Source organism: Tachysurus fulvidraco, chromosome 13, assembly GCF_022655615.1.
Source record: "Tachysurus fulvidraco isolate hzauxx_2018 chromosome 13, HZAU_PFXX_2.0, whole genome shotgun sequence".
In the NCBI taxonomy this organism is placed as follows: Eukaryota; Metazoa; Chordata; class Actinopteri; order Siluriformes; family Bagridae; genus Tachysurus; species Tachysurus fulvidraco.
This window is the reverse complement of record NC_062530.1, coordinates 15,500,496-15,521,124: the sequence shown is the minus strand read 5'-3', so window position 1 is coordinate 15,521,124 and position 20,629 is coordinate 15,500,496. Positions and strand designations below refer to the sequence as shown.

General features: G+C 35.9%; 1 protein-coding gene across 1 annotated transcript; it reads right to left on the bottom strand.

Annotated features, from left to right (window-relative positions):
* Positions 1-4,421: 4,421 nt before the first annotated feature.
* calb2a (calbindin 2a) lies at positions 4,422-14,338 on the bottom strand. The gene is made up of 11 exons (XM_027161293.2): positions 14,152-14,338; positions 12,812-12,888; positions 11,711-11,800; positions 11,442-11,522; positions 7,785-7,841; positions 7,275-7,352; positions 6,912-6,967; positions 6,784-6,823; positions 6,643-6,696; positions 5,095-5,154; positions 4,422-5,001 (listed from the first exon to the last, which is right to left on the bottom strand). The coding sequence occupies exons 1-11, from the start codon at positions 14,243-14,245 to the stop codon at positions 4,882-4,884; spliced, it is 807 nt and encodes a 268-aa protein (XP_027017094.1). The 5' UTR covers positions 14,246-14,338; the 3' UTR covers positions 4,422-4,881.
* Between the last annotated feature and the right edge of the window lie 6,291 nt (positions 14,339-20,629).

Here is a 20,629-nt window from a genome sequence, read left to right as displayed (position 1 = left end):
AGGGGAACCCACCCTCATATGGGTGACACTGGAGGGTGTGCTTATAAAAATACAGTCAAACAAATGTTGTATAGATGCAAAAGATCACATGGAGTTCCCATCTCCTCTTTAGTATCACAGAGTCTGACTGGAGCTGGTAAATCTCTAGATGCCTCAGAATTCTCAGAGTTGTCCTCAACTCAGTGGAGGTCCAAAATCTTCATCGCACAGAAGACGATTGAAGCCGGTACAGTTTCTGGATGCCTCGGGATGGGTAGAAAGATAGAAGCAGTAGAGAGGGATTAACATATCTGCTGTTCATAAAATGTGCAAGTCTGATATGTCTCATCAGAATTTAACAATAGAAAATGACAGGTCATCCAATTTTTTAAATCTTTAACACACTCTGTTATCCATTTTAGATATTTCATCTGGTATTGATGAGATATATAACTGGGTATCATCAGTATAACAATGGAAACTAATCCCATGCCTTCAAATGACATTTCGCAAGGGAAGCATGTACAGTATACTAAGAAAAGCAGAGGCCCTAAAACTGATCCTTGAGAGACCCCATAATAATAAACTGGAGGATTCTATATTTAAATCTACAAAATGGTATCAATCAGACAGGTAGGATCTAAACCATCTTAATACCTGTCCCTGAATACCTGTGTAATTTTGTAAGTGATGTACTGTAGGAGAATGTTGTGATCTATAGTGTCAAATGTAGCACTAAGATCACTAATAGAGTCTAACAAAGACATGCAGTCTTGGCCTGAAGCTAATAACAAGTAATTTAGTTTCTGTGCTATGATGGGGCCAGAAACATTACTGAAATTCTTCAAAGATATTGTTCTTCTGCAAAAAGAAGAACATCTTCAAGTCTTGAAATAAGCACCTTCACTAAAATTTTAACATCACAATTGAGCAAAGAAATAGGCTTATATGAAGCACAATCTAAAGGTTCTTTATCCTTTTTAAGCAAAACAGAGATGAAGAAGGCATGTGGTAATCTAATGGTTAAGGTGTCAGGCTATCAAGCGGAAGGTTGTAAGTTCGATCCCAGGTCCACCCAGCTGCCACTGTTGGGCCACTGAGCAAAGCCCTTAACCCTCAATTGCTCAGTTGAATAAAAATGAAATAATGTAAGTCGCTCTGGATAAGGGTATCTGCCAAATGCTGGAAATGGAGTCATTATTGATTTAAAGCTGGGGGAGATTTCTTAGAGAATTATTTTAAAGAAATCTAATGGAAAACCTCCAGGTCCTGGGGACTTCCCAGATTGTAAAGAAGGGATGGCAGCTGTCACCTCCTCCTGTGAAACTGGTTCTTCTAAAAGGTTAGGAGCATCAGGCAACATGGTGGGGACATTTAATCGACCAAGAAAATTTTCAATATCCCCTGTTGTGCTGTGGTAAGCCAAGACAGTAGCAGCAGATCCTTTAAGTCATGTAAGATGTGAGTTGGTGATTATATAAATCGGACATCCCATAGATACTCGATCGGATCTCGGGAATTTGGAGGCTAGCAGCTTGAACTTTTTGTCATGTTTTCACAGCAGTCGAACAATTTTCTGACTGGTCTGCAGCAATACTCTCATATTCAGCAAGTTGTGATGCATTGTGTTTTCTGATACCCTAAACGTGATTCTCTGAAATATACCTGATAGATCTGGTTGCTCGTTTACCCGATTGTCCTTCCGTGGACCATATCAGAAACTTTCATATGACCTGCTGTTTTGGAGATACTCTGGTCCAGTTGTCTAGCCATCACACTTGCCATTTTCCTTGTTCCAACAATTCAGCTTTATGAAATGACTCTACATAATTATGTATCTAATAATATACATAAGCGATTGATAGGTACAATTTGAACTAAATAATCAGTGTCAGTGGTTGTAATGTTATGGCCTATCAGTGGATTTTAGCTAAAGAGATTGTAAAAAGAAAATTTTCTTTACTTTGATGAAAAATAAAGAGAATAGGCAGGGGACTGATATCAAATCAAATCAAATCAAATTTTATTTGTCACACATACATAGAGGGTATGTAATGCAGTGATGGAGGGTAAAATCTAGAAGTCTTTTAAAATGTATTGTATGCTGTTGTGATTTACATGATATATAATATAGGTCAATGCAATACTGCTACACTATTAAGATTAACATTTCTGTAGACTGCGTAAATGCTGCTTTTCACACTTGAACTACACATCCTTGTAAATAATGTACTTAACTCATGGAATTTATGTAATACCAGAATTTGGCCGCTTGGAGGCAATGCTGCTGCATTAAAAACTACAAGTACACGGCAAAAAAGCTCCTAAATGACAAACTTTGCCTCTATAGATCTCACCTGAACCCGGAAGTCTAAGGTTATTACTAGATTTTTTTTGGAGTCTTAAATTTATATTATATATAGTCATGCTCAAGTCACCACTTTGCAAAAGATAGATTCCATATTCATTTAATCACTAAATCTTTTCAGCTACTCAGAATGAAATATATATTTTTCATTATGCATTACTTTTATTGCCATCCCTAGAAATTGTTATGAACAAAAGTAACTGATATTTCCAACTGCAGTATTTTCAGTTTTTGGTTTACAAGTTTTTAGCAAATCTTAAATGACCATACATGACTTCCTGTGGTATAAATGTGAATTTACAAATGTGTCATCTACTTATCATTCATAAAAAAGATCAGAGAATACAAAATCAAAAGAAACAATGTACTGTCCTTTGTAAATCAGATAAGAGAAAGCATTTTAGAACTGATATTGGCATCTGTATCAGCCCTTTATCTGCTTTGATTAACACGAATCACCAAATTCATCGTTGTTTAGACACACTCATCACTAAATATATTAGTGACAGTTCAGAACACTGAACAATACGAAGATGGATCTCTACAGACACACTGTGTAATCACAGCCATACCACTTTGTAATTTATTCATTCACACAATCTGTATTATACACATGCAAGCAAAACAAAAAAATGGTGTTGTCAATTTTTAATTGCTATTAATATTATTCCTTTACTAATATTATTAATTACTGCATTTGAATCCAACAGGACAGTCATCCAGCATCAAATATGCATCCATAGTACTTTTTCTTTCTTTCTTTTTTTTCTTTCTTTCCTGTCTTGTCATGTATATTGTCAGTCATGCTTTGTTGCTCTGGTTGTTATTGGTTTTCACATTTATGTTCTGCTTTCCCTCTTAATGGAAGCCTGTGACACATCTATTTACTTACTACTAACATAAATGTAAAATACTACTACTATTTTAGTTAGCTACTTAGTGTTCCCCTAAAGAGGATTTGTGCTGCTGGGCCCTAGAAATTTAAAAAATAACTATAAAAATACAATAACTATTAAAAAGTTTAACATTCCTGAAAATTACCATATCCACACCAATGTATTTTCCCTCAGATATTGGAGGAAGGAGGAAACCAAAAGTTGTCCATTGTTCATGGTTGGGTGGTTGCAGAAGATACTACTGGTTGTGGTCACAAAGTTTACAGTTCTATAATTCCACACTGTTTTGCATGTGTGAAGAAGGAAATCTTTGATCAGATGAGACAATAATAGAGGCATGGGAAAAATTCTCAAGACTAATTTTAAATTAAAAAAATTATATTTACATTTTAAATAAAAAAATGTAAGTGTTTAAGATTTTAAATCTCATGGCCAAGAAGCTAAACCTCACAAGAGGATAATTGACCAAAGAATCGAACTTGACCTGTTATGTGTTATGCAGAAGCTGTATTTTGGCAAAGAGAGATTGTGGTATTGTTTAAAACATTTTATCTAGATTTGTTTAGGATTTCCCCCAAACAATAAATGTACACTATAAAAAATACTTTAGTTTTTAGAGTAATATACTGGCAATAAATAACCTATATACAGTATGTACAGTAAACACCAGTAAATCATACTTAACAGCATAAAATAACACATAATATTTCATACATAGCTCAATACCATTGCTCACTGCAAGATACAAATATCAAAGTCCCAATCAAGGAAGTTTGCTGGTAATTTTATACAACATTAAGAAGTTGCAGTACTTTATTGTAAATATGTTTTTCAATTGTTCACTGTGCATTTTATTTTGTTTCATTCATTTACTGGCAACCCAATTTCGTTCAAAATGTTTTAATTCCATTGTAATATTTGTTCATAGCATTTTAATCCAAATTATCATATGGTACATTATGGTACAGAAAGTCTTGAGCTGAATGTGCATAAATCTCTAATATGGAAATATAGATTTATCTTTCCTTAACCAGCAAATGCATTCAAGCATTATTAAACTGAATTCCAATTAATTAAACAATATTTTAAATGATCACATTGAGAAAGAATTATATTAAAAAACAACACGATATTCTTCACACAACTTAGTCTTTTATTAATTCTGTCAGTAACATTGTATCAGCCAACAGTATCAGCCAAAGAAAGAAAACAGAAACCAAAAACAGCTGAAAATGTAATAAAATTATATATTCAAACCAAAGAGAAAATAGGAAACCTGAAAGATTTCCAGGGGATGCACAGGGATCCAATTAAATAAATGAAAATATGGATTATCAGTTGAATTAGTAAATAATAGCATTACACACATATTCATACTATTAATATCTCTCTATCAGATTGAATAAGATCCATTTGAAATGTGTTTAAAAATTCAGCAGAGGTCAAAACCATGGCATGTCTGTTGTCAAGCAGAAGGGATTTAGGCAGTGTGATAGAAAATATTTTTTTTGTGCTTTGTAGTGCACATTAAATGAAAACACACATAAAGTAAAGGGGCAGTGCCTGGCACATGCACAAGGTTACAGTAGTCAGGCAGCAGAAAGAGAAATGTGATTCAGGGCTTGCTGAACAGTACAATCACAGTATAATGGGCTCCCGGCACAGTACAACTTCCAGTTCTGTGCGGTACAGTTTACCCCCATCTGACAAGGCCATGATGCTTTTTTTATAGCCAGCTAGGTCCTGGGCATTAGCACCCTAAAATAAAGAAAATATTACATGTATCATTGTTAATTCTAATTAATTAGATCAAATTACAGCCATTCAGTACTCTTGGTTTTCTTTTCTCACCTGATAGAGGTCCTTCAGGAGGTAGTCTAACTCCATCTCATCAATGTACCCATTTCCATCCTTTAAAACACAGAAAGAGGTTATACTGGGTTAACCCTGTCTGTACTGAAGTTATATCAAGGAGTGTATTGGCTTTACACAGAGGATTGCATTCCGATTTAACAATTCTCTGCTTCACTGATTCACTCTCTTCAGTTATAGAGCATGGATGAGGTCATAAATAAGACAACACAGAGGACAGGAGGTATTTGTAATTTCTTTTGCATCTTTGGGTGAGTACATTGTTTTGCATGTGGCCAGACATTTTGCATTTTTTCAAAGCTCTGCACATCCTGTTTAGACACTGTGAGGTGTGTCTATATTTACTCAACCTGGTGCGTCTTCCTCTCCTGCTATTATTTTATTTACCCATGGCTTCACTGTAGCAACTGCAAGTGCCTATGTTGCAGATGTGACAGCATCAGACAGAAAGAAGGATGATACTGTACCACTGAAATGCACTGCAGGAATTTCAGATTGTACGGCAACATTTCATTTATCAATAAATGCTGTATCTGTCCTAGTTTTTCAAACAAAAAATCTTTTAGGCTGCCAATGCCAGAGGACACCATTTCACTCTCTGCACAATTTTTGCTTTAAATTTAAAAAATAATGTAACATTAGTTAAGTTGTCATTTGTTTTCTAATGTTGACTGTGGGGGGCTATGTAATGCAATGCTTAATTAAATACAAATGTACAAATTTACAGAGTGGCAATGTAATTCGTTAGAGGGGGAGAAAGTTGTACAAAAACAAGGATAAACTCTAAAACTTTGTAAACACCAAATACTTAACAGTTATACGAATTATAATAACCTACACCTAGATGTTTTGTAAACCTCCACCAAATGAATGCACTGATTAATTAACAAATTAGTAAAAAAAACCCAAAAAAAACCCCCACTAACATAGTATAAAATATGTTAACATTTCTTGCTTGAAAATGTTTACCACACCCTCTAGTGGCATATTTGGAACTGTAGTACCCAAAAAGCAATTGTTAGTCAAATGTTCAGAGAGCAGGTGCACATTCGTGGTCATTTACCTGCTCAGGACAATGGAAACAGAACTCATTATCATGCAAAATGGATTCACAAGATTGAGGGAAATCAGATGTAAAAATATATATAAAGGAGAGCTCCCTCCACCTCATTTACTGAGCTAAACCATGCTGTCATCTGTAGGAGAATTTCTGCAGCATTATTATGCTGTTAAGCATTGTGTTTCTTTGTTTTAAGCATGTGCATGTCCAGTGAGCAATAGAAATTTGTTTTATTAAAATGTATTTTTGATAATACATAAAATGAAATGAAAAAATACAGTTGAATGAACTTAGGTATGCACAGGATCTCCTCTTGCATGTACTGTCTTTGAGAATGCTTGCTGGGGGAGATACTTAATTATAAATGAAGTGTAGTCCTTCAGTCTAAAAATACCACAGAGTGTTTCCCTGCCATGGCATATAAATCAAAGGCAGTTGCATTTATGTTGTGTAGAAATGCACACTACCTTGTCATAATATGTGAAGATGCTGTTGAACTGTTCACTGGTCAGCTTGACACCCTGCAACAAAGTGCAAACAAATCAGTATTTTGGCTACAACTGCATCCTTTCAGAACAAACTGCAAACCTTGCTTTGACCTAACTCACCTGGAACTTCAGCAAAAAATTTTCCTGAACTGGCAGAAGCCTTAAAAAGTAAATAAGAAACAGTCTGTTAGCATAACATTAAAGAGAGATTGATTTATCTGATTATTTTGGGCAAAGATATTGCTCACCTTGCCATTTCAGAAAGCCCCAGCTTCCCGTCTCCATTCAGATCAAACATCTTGAGCTGAAAGTGTAAAAAAAGAACAAAGTAATTGGATAATTTTCATAAATTAACCACTATTTATAATTTAAAAGTCTTTGCTGGTGTTACAAATGCACCCAAATTGAGCATAAAAAGGGTAGTTCATTTTTTCTTTCAAAAACTCAATTTGTGGGAGTCATAGTTAACTAGTCAAATGCATACACACCTAGTAAAGTATTGAATAATCTACCAAGGTATAATTCTAAGTCTGAGTAACTGTTAGCTGGACAGGTATTTTATTATAGCAACATATGCATGTGCATATAACATGTGCTGATGAGATACTTACAATTGTCTGTGTGTATTCCTGCAATTTCTGGTCATCATATTGCCTGTTGACCTTTTTCAGAAGGTCTGAGAGAAAGTTCTAAAAGAAATAAAGAAAAAAATACAGGTTATTTAGACTACAAAATAGGTCTCACAAAGGGAACCTGGTCCACTCATAGAACAACAACATTTGCACATTATTATACCTATGGTCAAAATCAATTTTCTGCTTGTGATTACATCCTGGTTTATACTTTACGAACCAGTGAAGAGATTTGAATGTTTCCTCCAACTGGCAGTTGCTTCAGCCAGACTGATTTGCGTGCTTTCGTTTTGCTTCTCAAGCAAAAGAGCTACAGCATTACACAGATGTTGCGCAGGGTAGTCAGTACAACCCAACCTGGAACAATAGCTCAGCTAACTTATACCAATATACTCTATACTACTACCTTCGATATAATTCCTAAATAGTTGGTGAAGAAAGTGGTAATTTTCATTAAAAAAAGATCAATCTTGTATACAAGTATCTTACCTTCAGTTCATTTGCTTCAATGAAGCCACTGCGGTCTGTGTCATACCTTCTCCAGGCCTACAGATGTCAAATATCCACAAAACAAGGTATTTTATGTTAAATAAAAAGTAAACCGATATAACATTAATAAATATATAAAACCATCTGTTAGAAACAGTTGTTATAATAATTTTTTTTTAGAATTTTTAAAATTACAGACATCGGTCATTTTCCATAGCCACAGTCCCCATAAATCAAATGCAAATAATAAAGAAATGTGAATTTTGAATGTCAAAATAGGAAGTAATAGTAGTAATAGAAATACACTGACAAATATCAGAGATTGTCAAAATGTTGGCAGTGGTTAGTGTTGCTGCCTCATAGCTCAAGGGTCAGTATTACAGTAAGCTTTGCTACGATCTGTATGTAGAGCATTGCCTGTTCTCCAATGTTTCCTCCAGATTCTCCAGTTTCCTCACACCTCTGACAAACATGCTAGTACGTGGACAGGCTATACCAAATTGTCCCTTATTGTGAATCTTTTTGTGTATGGTACCTTTTGACTCTAGGCAAATTCTCCTGTATTTTACCCAGTGTTCCCAGGACAGGTTCCAAGATATAATGGTCAATAAAGTTTAAAATGATAATCATCTATTTGAATAAAATACTGTAAATACTATCTGGTTCCACTAGAAATATTAGATTTATGTTCTGTCTGAAAAAACAAACAGCATATTAAGAATTACACGTTTATTTCTTTCTCCAACCTCCCATTATTCCCTTCCAAAATACTGCCCTGGTGAGATTAAAGGAAGGTACATGGGAGTAATAATTTTTTAAAGCCATGAAAGTTTCAATGCAGTATTCTCACTGGCTTTTCCATGCATTATATCCATTTTGTATTCAGCTAGCAGTGAGAGCACAAAGAACATGTAATGCAATTTTAACAATTTAATAACAGCTAGCTGCCCTTATAGCTGGCACTGGTTCATAGCAAAAATAGATGCCCTGTTCAGCCTCTCATATCTGTAAAGTATTTCTGTGGACTTTCTATAATGCACTGCTCAAAAAAATACAAATTTGTATCTCTTCATTCTACTGTAACCCTTTTTTCCATCCAATCGACCATCCATCTTCAGTAACCACCTCATGGTTAGATATGAAATCTATCCTGGAAACACAAGCACACATACCCTATGCACACATACATTCAAACCTACACATAAGGAAGTAAAGCTAGTCTACCTACTAGCAGTTTTTTTGGTGAGAGTAAAAGAGAAAACGGCATGGGCAAGACATGTTGAGAATGTGAAAATATACACATTCGCACTATAGTGCGATTAAAATGCTCATTGAATTTTCTTCTCAATATCACACTTACATCGGATCTGCATAACACAATGGGAAGAAAGATAAGCACCAAACCTTAATCAGTCACTAAAATCAAAGTGCAAGTTTGATTTCCAAAGTTTAGCTTTTTTTGTGACTGATTTTTCTCTATGATATGAACAAGCCAATATTACAGACAGAGAAATATATGATATAATCTAATGCAGTATATTGGTGATATTCTTATGACATATTCATAAAAACATCCATAATATTGCACAAGTATTTTTTAAACATTTTATTTTATGCACATTGCACAGTTTTCTTTGGAACTATTCTTATTTTCTCATTACTTTAGCAATCTTTAGCAACCTTCAACCCTTGTGGGTAGTTTCTATTCATCTATCCCTCTAAATCTCACTAATTTTCCCCTGCGCATGAATTGTACAAGTTTGTGCTTCCTCTCAGTTATATTTTCTCCTGTATCACAGTGCAGTGTAAGATACTCAAAGGAAAGTGCTATCTGAACAGTACTGCATACATGAGCTCAAAGACATCCCCAATTGGCTAATGTCATTCTCATTGACAGGGAAGCGAGTAATGGCATCCCACCTTCAGAGAGCTCTGCCAGTTTTGCTCTCTTTTAATGACTGATGGCTGTGACATTGTTGGAATATAAACTCATGAACTATTTTCATAATTTTAACAATACGTGTATAACTTGTAAATTGTAAAAACATTTTCTTTTCCAAACTTTTGTGTATTAGAGCCTGTTCTGCTTAGTTCTTATAGAGCTGGATGAAGATCCTGATATAATTTTTGGGAACTAAAATTTGCAACAAGCACATATAGACCCTTACTTTAACTGTATTATAATGCGTTTAAAGCAAAGCATATAATTTTCCTCTGCCTTTGGCTACCACAGCAAGGAATGAAACAGGCAGCAGGTATGACAATAGGACTTAAACTGAAAGTCCCTTTACAACATTAAGTCAAATGCAAGCAACAATGCAACAGGGCATTGAAATGCAAATCTTAGGGTCTGTCTTGCATACATGTTCAGAAAATTGGTCTCACTCTCAAAACTATTTTGACAGAGATTGCAGAATGCAGTAGATCAGTGTAATTGTTTCTATAGAAAAGGCAAATATGCACAACAAGCACTTTTGCCAGAAGCCTGGTACACAAAGCCAACTGCTACATTTACCTGGCAGATCTTTGGCACACAAGCCTAGGAGACACAAGATCATTGTTTCATTTTGTCCAAGCCAAACTGGTCATTTCGAGACAGCAACTTTTACTTTACCACCACAGGTTACATTCTTGAGTCTGTCCTGTTCAGTTACACAGTTTGCCTAAATGTAAAGCCTGATCACATGATGCAGTAAACACTGGCATTACACTTACTGAAATGGTGTAAATATACAGCTGAATGACTGACTGAATCAGACTGAACTGTACATGAACTCTGTCTCAAAATGTTCATCACATTATTCCTGTAAACTGGGTTTCAGAAATTACAGGTGTATGTGGAGTTTAGAATAAAACAGTGCATGCAATGTTTCTGTGCAACACAGAACAAGTAAAACTGATACATATTGTGGAGAGGCATTGTATCTGAAAATACATAACAGATTAAGTGGCAGAGGTTTGGCCACTCAACTCCAAGCCTGTTAGCCATATCATAATGACAGGTGTTACTAGAAGCTTGCATGATCATGAGGCATTGGTCTGGTGTTTTTTGTTTGTTTGTTTGTTTGTTTTTTTAATGCAAAGAGGGACATGATAAAACAAATGCATGTGAAATACCCTGAAGGTAAGTGAAAGATGTAACTCAGATTCAAAATCACTATTTCTGGCAATGATATTGATTCAGTTGTATATAAATAAACTTAGAACTACTTTTGCAGAATGTAACCAGGCACAATAGCTGCACAGTGAGTAACTTTTACCCACAATAGGTAGTAGTATACAGTAGGAACACTGAGAGATTTTTATCCTCAACAAAGAACACTATCAACATTTAAAATGTTCATTCAAACAACACCTTGAGTTATTTTCTAATATTTTTAATGATTTGGTGGTCTATCAGAATGTGTTATTAAAAAAAGGATACATGACCTCTACAGTACGTGTTCCACAGAAATCTGTACTTGTGCACTCACTGGTAGAAGTACAGTCACATATTTACTATCCCAACTAACAGCCCTTAGTATATTGAACTGGAAACACTTGCTATAACTTTCTATTTTATTTTATTCTTTTTTACCATTTACCATTATAACAATTAAGTAAAGTCAGTTTATGGAATACAAAAGAAGGTCAAATTAACTATTTCTGTAAACTTACCGCCATAAACTCAGAGCTGGAGCCCAAAAATTGTCTGAAGCAAAGCAGGAAGTTCTCCTCTGTTGGCAGAATCTGGGCCAGCTGAGACATGGATAACATGAGAATTAATGTTTCTAGAATCTAAATGAAAATTGTGACATTGAAATGCTCTCATTTTAGAGCATTTAAAACAGTCGAGTTGAATATTTTCAATATTCAGGACTTTCCTTGTCTGACCTTGTCACATTCACTGGCAACAGATTCCATTTTTGAACAATGCAATTTCTTACCTCTGACAGCTCAATCCTCCCATCATTGTTCTTGTCGAATTTCTGCATGAACTCTGCAATCTTGTCTCTGAAAGATGCATTTGATGGGTCCTGAAACAGACAAACATTGCAGGAGGGCTTTGGTCCAGAGTTAGCTTTAGATGTATGTAACGCCAATCTCATGTAACACCAATCCCTTTAATTTGCTTTACTTATCAGAGATAAGGGAAATGTGCCAGATAAATGACACCTCATGAAAGAAGATGTCTTTCTACTACAGGGGAAAAGCCTCAATAAGATAGTTACTGATTGAGTTTCTAGCATACTTAACATGATTCCAGAGGTTCACATGATTCATGGCTTTTACTATATGACATGCAGGGAAATAAAACCTCTCTGTTGCTTGCGCAAAGATCCTCTATATAAATACCACACGCTCATTTAACTCCTGTCGGAAATATTCCAATTTCAGTATTCAATTTGGACACATTGATGGCAAAATTGGTGACATTTTACAAGTACCAGCAGGACATTGTTTCAATAACACAGAAAATATAATGGGAGCTTTCTTTCTGTTTTCTTTTTAAATATCTCAAGCATCTCCAAAGTCACTCTGTTTCATTCTGCATCTATTGAGGTGCACTTCTATTAAACCAAAAATACAGTGTCCCATTTGCAATATGATTCTTTCCACCTGTCCTCGATTGCTTTGTCACTGACAACCTTGTAATCAGCACTGCTTGTTTTTGCAAAATCATCATAGCATAAAGCATTCTGCTTTTTCAGGACTGTCTTTGCTTAGTGTTGCTGGTGCTTTTATATGTTTCTCATCCCTGTCTGGCTTTTTTTTTTTAGCTTTGTTGTAGATGTAGATCTTTTTTTTTGTTCTAGGTTAACTTTGCTCTTGAATGACAATTATATATTTGTTGTATACCACTTTCGGCCTTAAATACAGAATGATCCTGACCAGTTACTGTAACTTAATTCAATTTGTTTTGGGTGAAAAAAGTACAGAAGCTATTTTTGCCTCTACAAGCAGCTTTCTTGTGCTGTTTTATTTTGCCAGATTCCATATTTAAATTTCAAGATTCAATGTATTTTCCTTTTTGTTTGTTTACTTACCACACCTGCTCCTTTCCGTGCAACCTCCAACTGAGTGATAAAGTTTTCAAGCTCCTTGCCCTCAATGTAGCCATTGCCTGTATGTGAGATACCAATTAAATCAGCATTTAGCATTTAGAAAACAGGACAACATGAAATCAAGTTGTTGATCTGTCTGGCTGATGTCCTATCTACCAAGCTTGTAAATGTTTTTGGCTGGTACCAAAATCGTAGCAGTTATAGAGCCTAATTAAAATCTTGACAGCTGTTCTCCTCAGCACGCTTTGAATGTCTCTCTTTCTGATTTTGGAATAATTAAGGGCCTTGCGGTAGGGGGCCTTTTAAATTCCATTTCTTTCAAACCACAGAAAGATGATGTGAAGCTTAATGTTTAAGGGAGCTATATAAAAATCTGATTCAATTTTGGCTAGTGTATAAAATATTACTATGTATAGTCTCTGCACAAATGTGTGTGGTCTGCTTCAAACTATAGATAGTGTCAGTGAAACTGTCTGCAGACATGAAAATTGATTTCTCAAGAAGAATCTCTCTCTTTGTGATTTACAGTAAGTATAAAACTGGATGCCAAAACAGAACAGCATTCATCCGCATTTTAAATTAATGAAAAGTTGAATAAAACCGTGTCAGTCCTAGCATCACAGCCCTGTTACAGCACCTGGATGCATTCAGAGTTCAGTCCTGACTCAGTGTCAACAACCTATTGAAAGAGACCACACACATTTTACACTGGTATACACAGAAAAAAAACACTGGCATGCAAAGGAAAGGTAGTGTTGCTCTACTGGTAAATGAGAAAATGTTGATTTGTTCCAATGATTTCTAAGTAAAACTATTAATTATCTAGGATGTGTTAAAAACACAACGTTGACCAGTTAGTCAAGGTGCAGTTTGTAATTCAAAATCAAGGCTTTGCTATTAAATACAATCTTTAAATCGTCTAAAGAATTCACATAGTTTTAATAAAAATAATTAGTGTTTAATTATCACACACCGTTTATATATTAACCTGATAAATGGAACTAGCCAACAATAACAAGGAAATTCGAAAAATAACGGTGAAATGCATTTTTGTAAGTTTCAATAGCAATGCAAACACAAAGCATCTCTGTTAATTACAGAAATTCAGTGCACACCTTTGGTACTCATCTCCGAAATATACCGGTGCGCACTGTCCTGATTTCTCTACACACAAAACACCAAAAACCTTTTGTTTTCACCTCAACAAACTTTTGCATAAGCTACATATTTCAGCTTAATTCTCATCTAATGACATTTTTTTTATTTTCAGACCTCCAGAGCATATTTTTCTCAGTTCAGTATCCATGCACACATTCACTTACCGTCAGCATCAAAATGTTTCCAGATGTCGAGGAACTGGGATGCCGTCAGTTCCGCCAAGTGAAGATAAGGAGGCTGTGCAGAGTTATTTGCCATGTTTTATTCCCCTGCTGCGCTTAAGACAGAAAAATCCCTGCGAACTTCTACTTCGTCCAACAACGAGTGTAATTATCGCCCTCCCCGAGCGCGCCGCAGCTTATAAATGAGCGCTAAAAACTGCAGTGCCACCGCGCGCGGCCGGGTGGCGCAATGTCCTTCACCTCCACTAACGCTAGAGGCTCAGCACTGCACAATTACAGACTGAAGACATTGCCCTAGTGCCGTCGTGTGCTAGATGCTCATGCACATAAAATATCTATCTATCTATCTATCTATCTATCTATCTATCTATCTATCTATCTATCTATCTATCTATCTATCTATCTATCTATCTATCTATCTGTCTGTCTGACTGTCTGTCTGTCTGTCTGTCTGTGCATGCCTGTGTGTAATTGTCAGATTCTTCACCTTACTTCAAGCCATGCTTATATTTTCTTATAAGCATATTTTAGCTTGGCCAAAACAGTTGCCACAAAGTTGGAAACACAGAATATTCTAAGATGTTTTTGTGTGCTGTAGTATTAGGATTTCCCTTCACTCCACTAAGGGGCCCAAATATATTTTCAGCATTGAACATACAACATGTTCCTTAATGCCCCGGTGAACAAATAAAGCTCTACAAAGATTTGAGAGTTCTGCACAGAGAACTAACCTCAAACCCACTGAACACCTTTGGTATTAACTGGAACACTAGCTGCACCCCCCAGGCCTTATCCCCTGACATCAGTGCCAGACTTTACTAACTGTGGCTAAATAGGCAGAAATCCCCACAGCCAAAACCCATTTTAGGCACACATTTAAACAGCACACATGGATATGATGTTCTGCAATCTTTAGGCCATTTATTGCACATATTTGAGTAGATGAGTGTTTTTGTACCTTGTGAGGTGTTTACAGTTATGATAATAAAAACATCTATCCCTGTGGAGCCTGCAGCATCTGGGGCTAATTATTCCATTGCACTCATGCATGTAGATTACAGCATCTTCCCTGAAACATAGCCTTGGTGGCAGGGAGCATATCATGGGAGAAGTAGCCCAAAGCTCGTCCACCACAAGGACTCTGACAGCTCGGTAGCAATTACAGAGGGCTCACTGCTGGAAGAGGGCTAAAAATGGCACTTATTTAGCTTAAAATTTTTTTAGCTTCAAATACAAGCATTTTACTGCAGTGACTAAAGCAAGGCCAAATTAATTACACATTTTACAAGTCTTGTCTGGGGACAATCTGCTTCAGCGTCACAGTATTAAGTTGACATGAATTTGGATTCTAAACCTTTGATCAGGGCAAATATGAGGTTTTTTTTAAGTGACTCAGGTAAATATACAGTTTTTTTGCAAAAAGAACAATGATGGGAGACAAAACAGAACCCCAAATATGCACAGTTTATTGGTATAGTTTTCTGATTTAAAGTTTTAAATGAAACTATTAGATGCCACGTTCAGAACAACAAGCTTGGAAGGGTTTCATGAAATACTGTACGTTTTCACTTTAACTTTGCCAAGGTTTAACTAGTTAAATCTTATATAACTATCATTAGTTCAGATGAGACCAAAACAATTTGACCATGAATATGTGCAGTATCTAGGTGTAAATTTATTTTACTTATTAAAATACCAATGATTTTATGTGCAAGTCATACTTGAGTACAGTGGATTAGGTTTTGTTTCACCACTGTATTTGATATTTTTAGAAGGCTGGCATATACTTACAGTAATTGTATACATAACACTAATATTTTTGTTGATTCTTGTTGTGACTTGGGTAATACTGTTTACTATTCAGGAAGGAGTCAGATTTCTTACTCCGTCATACAACTCATATGCAGTCCTAGAGAAGTGTTGTAAATTCTAAATTTCCATAGTAAAATTGCTTCCAGCAGAAGCACAAGAATCCATGTTGTTGACTAGAAATGAACAAAGCTTAAAAGTTCACTTATGGGTGAGGTGTAGATTTGGGCTTTTTTTTATAACAACCCAGCTTTATAGAATGTGTCATTTCAGGTTGTAAAGGAAAAATTTTAAATTAAAATGTATCCTTAATGAGCAAGTCTGAGGTGAAAAACGAATATTACAATATTAGGAAGAAACCGTCAGAAAAAGAAGACTCAAAAGAAAATCTCCATCTGAGTCACAACAAATATTATAATATTATAACATCAGTTATGGAGTGTCACAGTTTGCCACAGAAGTCCTCTTACACTAATCCATGAAGACATAATGGAGCAGGTGGATGTTAAAGAACTTGTGCTCCACCACCTTCTGTTTGAAAATGACCCACAGATGCTCAATAGGGTTTAGGTCTGGAGACATGTTTGGCCAGTCCATCACCTTTGCCCTCAGCTTCTTTAGCAAGGCAGTGGTTGTCTTGGAGGTGTGTTTGTGGTCATTATCATGTTGGAATACTGCCCTGCGAAGGGAGAGGATCTTGCTCTGCTACAGTATGTCACAGTACATGTTGGCATTCATGGTTTCCTCAATGAACTGTAGCTCCCCAGTGCCAGCAGCACTCATGCAGCCCCAGACTATGACACTCCCACCACCGTGCTTGACTGTAGGCAAGACAAACTTGTCTTTGTACTCCACACCTGGTTGTCGCCACACACGCTTGACACCATCTGAACCAAATAAGTTTATCTTGATCTCATCAGACCACAAGACATGGTTTTAACAATCCATGTCCTTAGTCTGCTTGTCTTCAGCAAACTGTTTGCAGGCTTTCTTGTGCATCATCTTTAGAAGAGGCTTCCTTCTGGGACAACAGCCATGCAGACCAATTTGATGCAGTGTGCACCTCTGCAGCAATTCCGGCAGCATCCATATATCTATTTACCAAACACAACCTCTGGATATCGATATGGTCGACCATGGCGAGGCCTGTTCTAAATGGAACCTGTCCTGTTAAACCACCAATATCTTGGATATCTTCTTATAGCCTTCTTCTTATTCACATGAAAAAATATTTACAAAAATGTGAGGGGTGTACTCACTTCTGTGAGATACTGTATGTTCAAAAAGTACAATGGTGTAACCAGGAAATTCATTCTAGTTTTAACATGATGCTCATCTTGTTGAATTTATCAGCTGTTCACAGATTGAGATTTGAGAGCAGATGTTAGTATCAATTTCATCCCAAAGCCATTTATATGGTTTCTAAGTCTGTCTATCTTAAGAAATCCCATTTATTTCTAGACTTTCCTTGTTGAGCCATTCTCAGCAGCTGCGATTCTGGCATAGGTTACCTCAGGAGCATCATATACCATTAACCCTATGGATCAATTAATATGCTAAATATGAAAATCAGTCTTACATATTCATTAAAATTGACTTGGAACAATGTGGGATGTGGTAGCCTAGTGGTAAAGGTGTTGCATTAATAATCAGAAGATTGTGAGTTCAAATCCTGGGCCCAAGAGCAAGGCCCTTAACCCTGAATTGCTCGATTGTATATAATAAAAAAAAAATGGTATGGATAAGGGCATCTGCCAAATGCTGTAAATGTATATATATCATCTCTAATCATAGTCATCATTTTTTTTCCATTTCATATAACACACTAAATTGTGTATTTTAGATTAATATTGAGAATAGTCAGTTTTCTGATGAGTTGAGTGTGTGGAACTCCTGTACTACAATGACATGGAAATAAGAATGGGTTTGAATGGGTTGTGTAAAATGATGCATAACTGTTTCAGAAAGGTTACAATTAGGTTGTTTTGTTGGCAACAATAACAATTTTTTTAATTTTAATATTGGAGTTGAGTTTAGAGTCAATACATTTTTTGGTTTGATTAGAAGAGGATCACAGTACAGGAGGTATTTATTACAAAGCCAACAATTTTCAAGTTTCATTTATTATTTATGGTCATTATAAATAATTTCAGCACTTTTCATATAAAACCCTTTAAATGCATTTCATACATTTCATTACATCTAACATTCTTACAATGATGGTGCCTAGAAATAAGCTTTATCAGTAACTGTTACATTTGTCCAAGCTTTTCAGAGGGAAACTCAGTTTGTTGCTGTGCACTACAAGTGAACTAGTGAGTTCAGAGTGCTTCATTCTGTCACATTCCAGCTGCCTGTTGAATTATACAAGTGTGTGAGCATGAAATGGAATCAGCAGGAAATACAGGGAAACCACTTCTCAGGTCAGAAGGTGTAGAGTGGCCATGTACTGTTGTTCAACTTTAGTCAAGACATCTTGCTTTTACCTTTATTCCCTTAAAATACTCTGGCACATCAAGCTTTCATTCCATGTGCTTTCCTTTCTGAAAACCAGAGATTTTAAAATGGATGTGGTTACCTGATCTGTAACTCTTGCCTGATTTGTACCATGCACGTGTGCCAATGTTATAATGCACTTCATCTGTAGCATGCATGTGTTATTGGTTTGAATAAGTTGTAATAAGTTAAAATGATATATGTATAGATTGGGACCCACCCACTTAAATACCCAACTAGAAATAGTTTTCCATATTAAGTAAGGACTGGAGAAAAATTATTTTCTCGTTAATTTTTAAAATCTATTTCTCAAGGAAGCCACAATAGAGGCCACCATATTCAGCATATTCAGTTGATTCACCATCAAATATTCAGAATCATGCTTTTTATGGTATGATACAAGTTTGTTTTCCCATTTATAAACAAGGGTTCTCAAATTTCAGAACGTGACCTCGTTTATTATACAAAGAGGATTGTCTCAAGCTATAAAATGGTAACGTGCATGTAGTACAGATAGGGTACAATCATCAGTGCAGTGAAAATCCAGTGGGGAACCTAAATAGGTTAACCTTGATGTACCTGGAAGCCTGCAAAACATAATTCAACTAAGAATTGGATGTAAGTAAATAAAGCAGTACATGCCAGAGATGGAAAAACAGTGAAAAACAGAGGTATTGAAAAACTATAAAACTATAAAACTAAGTGGCTAAGGTTAAAAAATTGTTAGACTTGTTAGACAGTATTTTAGTAATGCACACTACACACATAAGCTGACAGACGGATGCACACTCACATTGAAACGCACACTGGAAACAATTTTTGATCATGGAAACAGCTCTTTTGTTCTCCTCCTCTGCTGACAACACATTGCTTCCTTCTACACTCCCCACACCAGGCCATTATTTTTTTTCTTTTTCATCTTGTACTAATCTAATTCTTGCTAATGATAAAAAAAAACTCCCTGCCTGTGTTTGAAATAGACAGTGAAAAGAAGAAGAAGAAGAAAGGGAAGAGACAGCTCAAGGGACAAAGCTACATTAGGCATTCAAGTACTTCACAGGAAAATCCCTGTATCTAGAGGAGTTTTCTACAGTCACTCAAATACTCTGAAGGCCAAAATTAAATTCACAGTCTTTTCTTGAGTATGTTAAGGTAAACTACCTAGACTGTGAAACACAGATGTACAGAAAGAAAATAATGTTTTATAATAACCTATAATTAACAGGGTTTCTACTTTTATCAAGACCCCTTAAAATACATCAAACAGGAAAGAAGCTTATTGAAGATAAACTGTTTAATACATCTGACCTTGCTGTGACCTTAACACAATTTGGTTCCAAAATCTAATCAGTTCATCTGTTGGTTCCAATGATTACTCTATATAATTCCTACAAAATGCACCCACCTGATCTTGAGATAATGAGCCAACAAGAATCTCGGGCGGGCCCACAGCCAGCCAACCAGATTGACGAGTGGACAGCTGGACAGAATGACAACCCGAAAACAAAAGAAAGTTTGCATATACCATGGTATCATGGTATCATATTCTAAAATGATAATCCATTTGTCCTTGCCTCCTCAATAAACTCAGAGTTGATTTCATAGTCACCAAAGCAGCCAAGGAAATAGACTCTTACATGTCTGCTGAACATTGACTTTTTTACACTCTTCACCTCACTCGTCACCCTAGTGTTGCCCATCCAAGAGGCATGAAATGATGCTGGCAGATGGGCTATTGACTCACTGTCCCTCACTCATCATATTAATTTACTGTCACTTTCAGGACACACTGACTAGCATTTTTTTCCTGTATTTGATATCAGATAACTGCCCATTGGATGACCGTTCTACCTGAATGTCAATAGATTTGATAAAACTGACTGATTGAAAAACTATAGTAGCACCATGTTTTAGAGAATTTAATCAGGAATTTTGAAGAGATGACTTAAATGATAGCAGATATTTGTCAGAAATTTCTGATAAAAATATATGATGAAAAACAAAATGCAAGCATTATTGCACTAAATATCCAATCTCCAAAAAGCATAAATAAATGCCAAGGGCCTCATCAAGTGAGAGTCAGTTGATGAAAGTCCACACTGTATCCTGATATGATCTAGGGAATCCAGTAAGTGCTCTGTGGGGCTGAGGTTGG

Coding starts and splice junctions, on each gene's coding strand:
- calb2a (XM_027161293.2), bottom strand. CDS start 14,245: ATGGCAAATAACTCTGCACAGCCTCCTTATCTTCACTTGGCGGAACTG. Junction 6,824..6,911: donor GGGCTTTCTGAAATGGCAAG/GTGAGCAATATC, acceptor TTACTTTTTAAG/GCTTCTGCCAGTTCAGGAAA. Junction 5,155..6,642: donor TCTTCACATATTATGACAAG/GTAGTGTGCATT, acceptor TGTGTTTTAAAG/GATGGAAATGGGTACATTGA.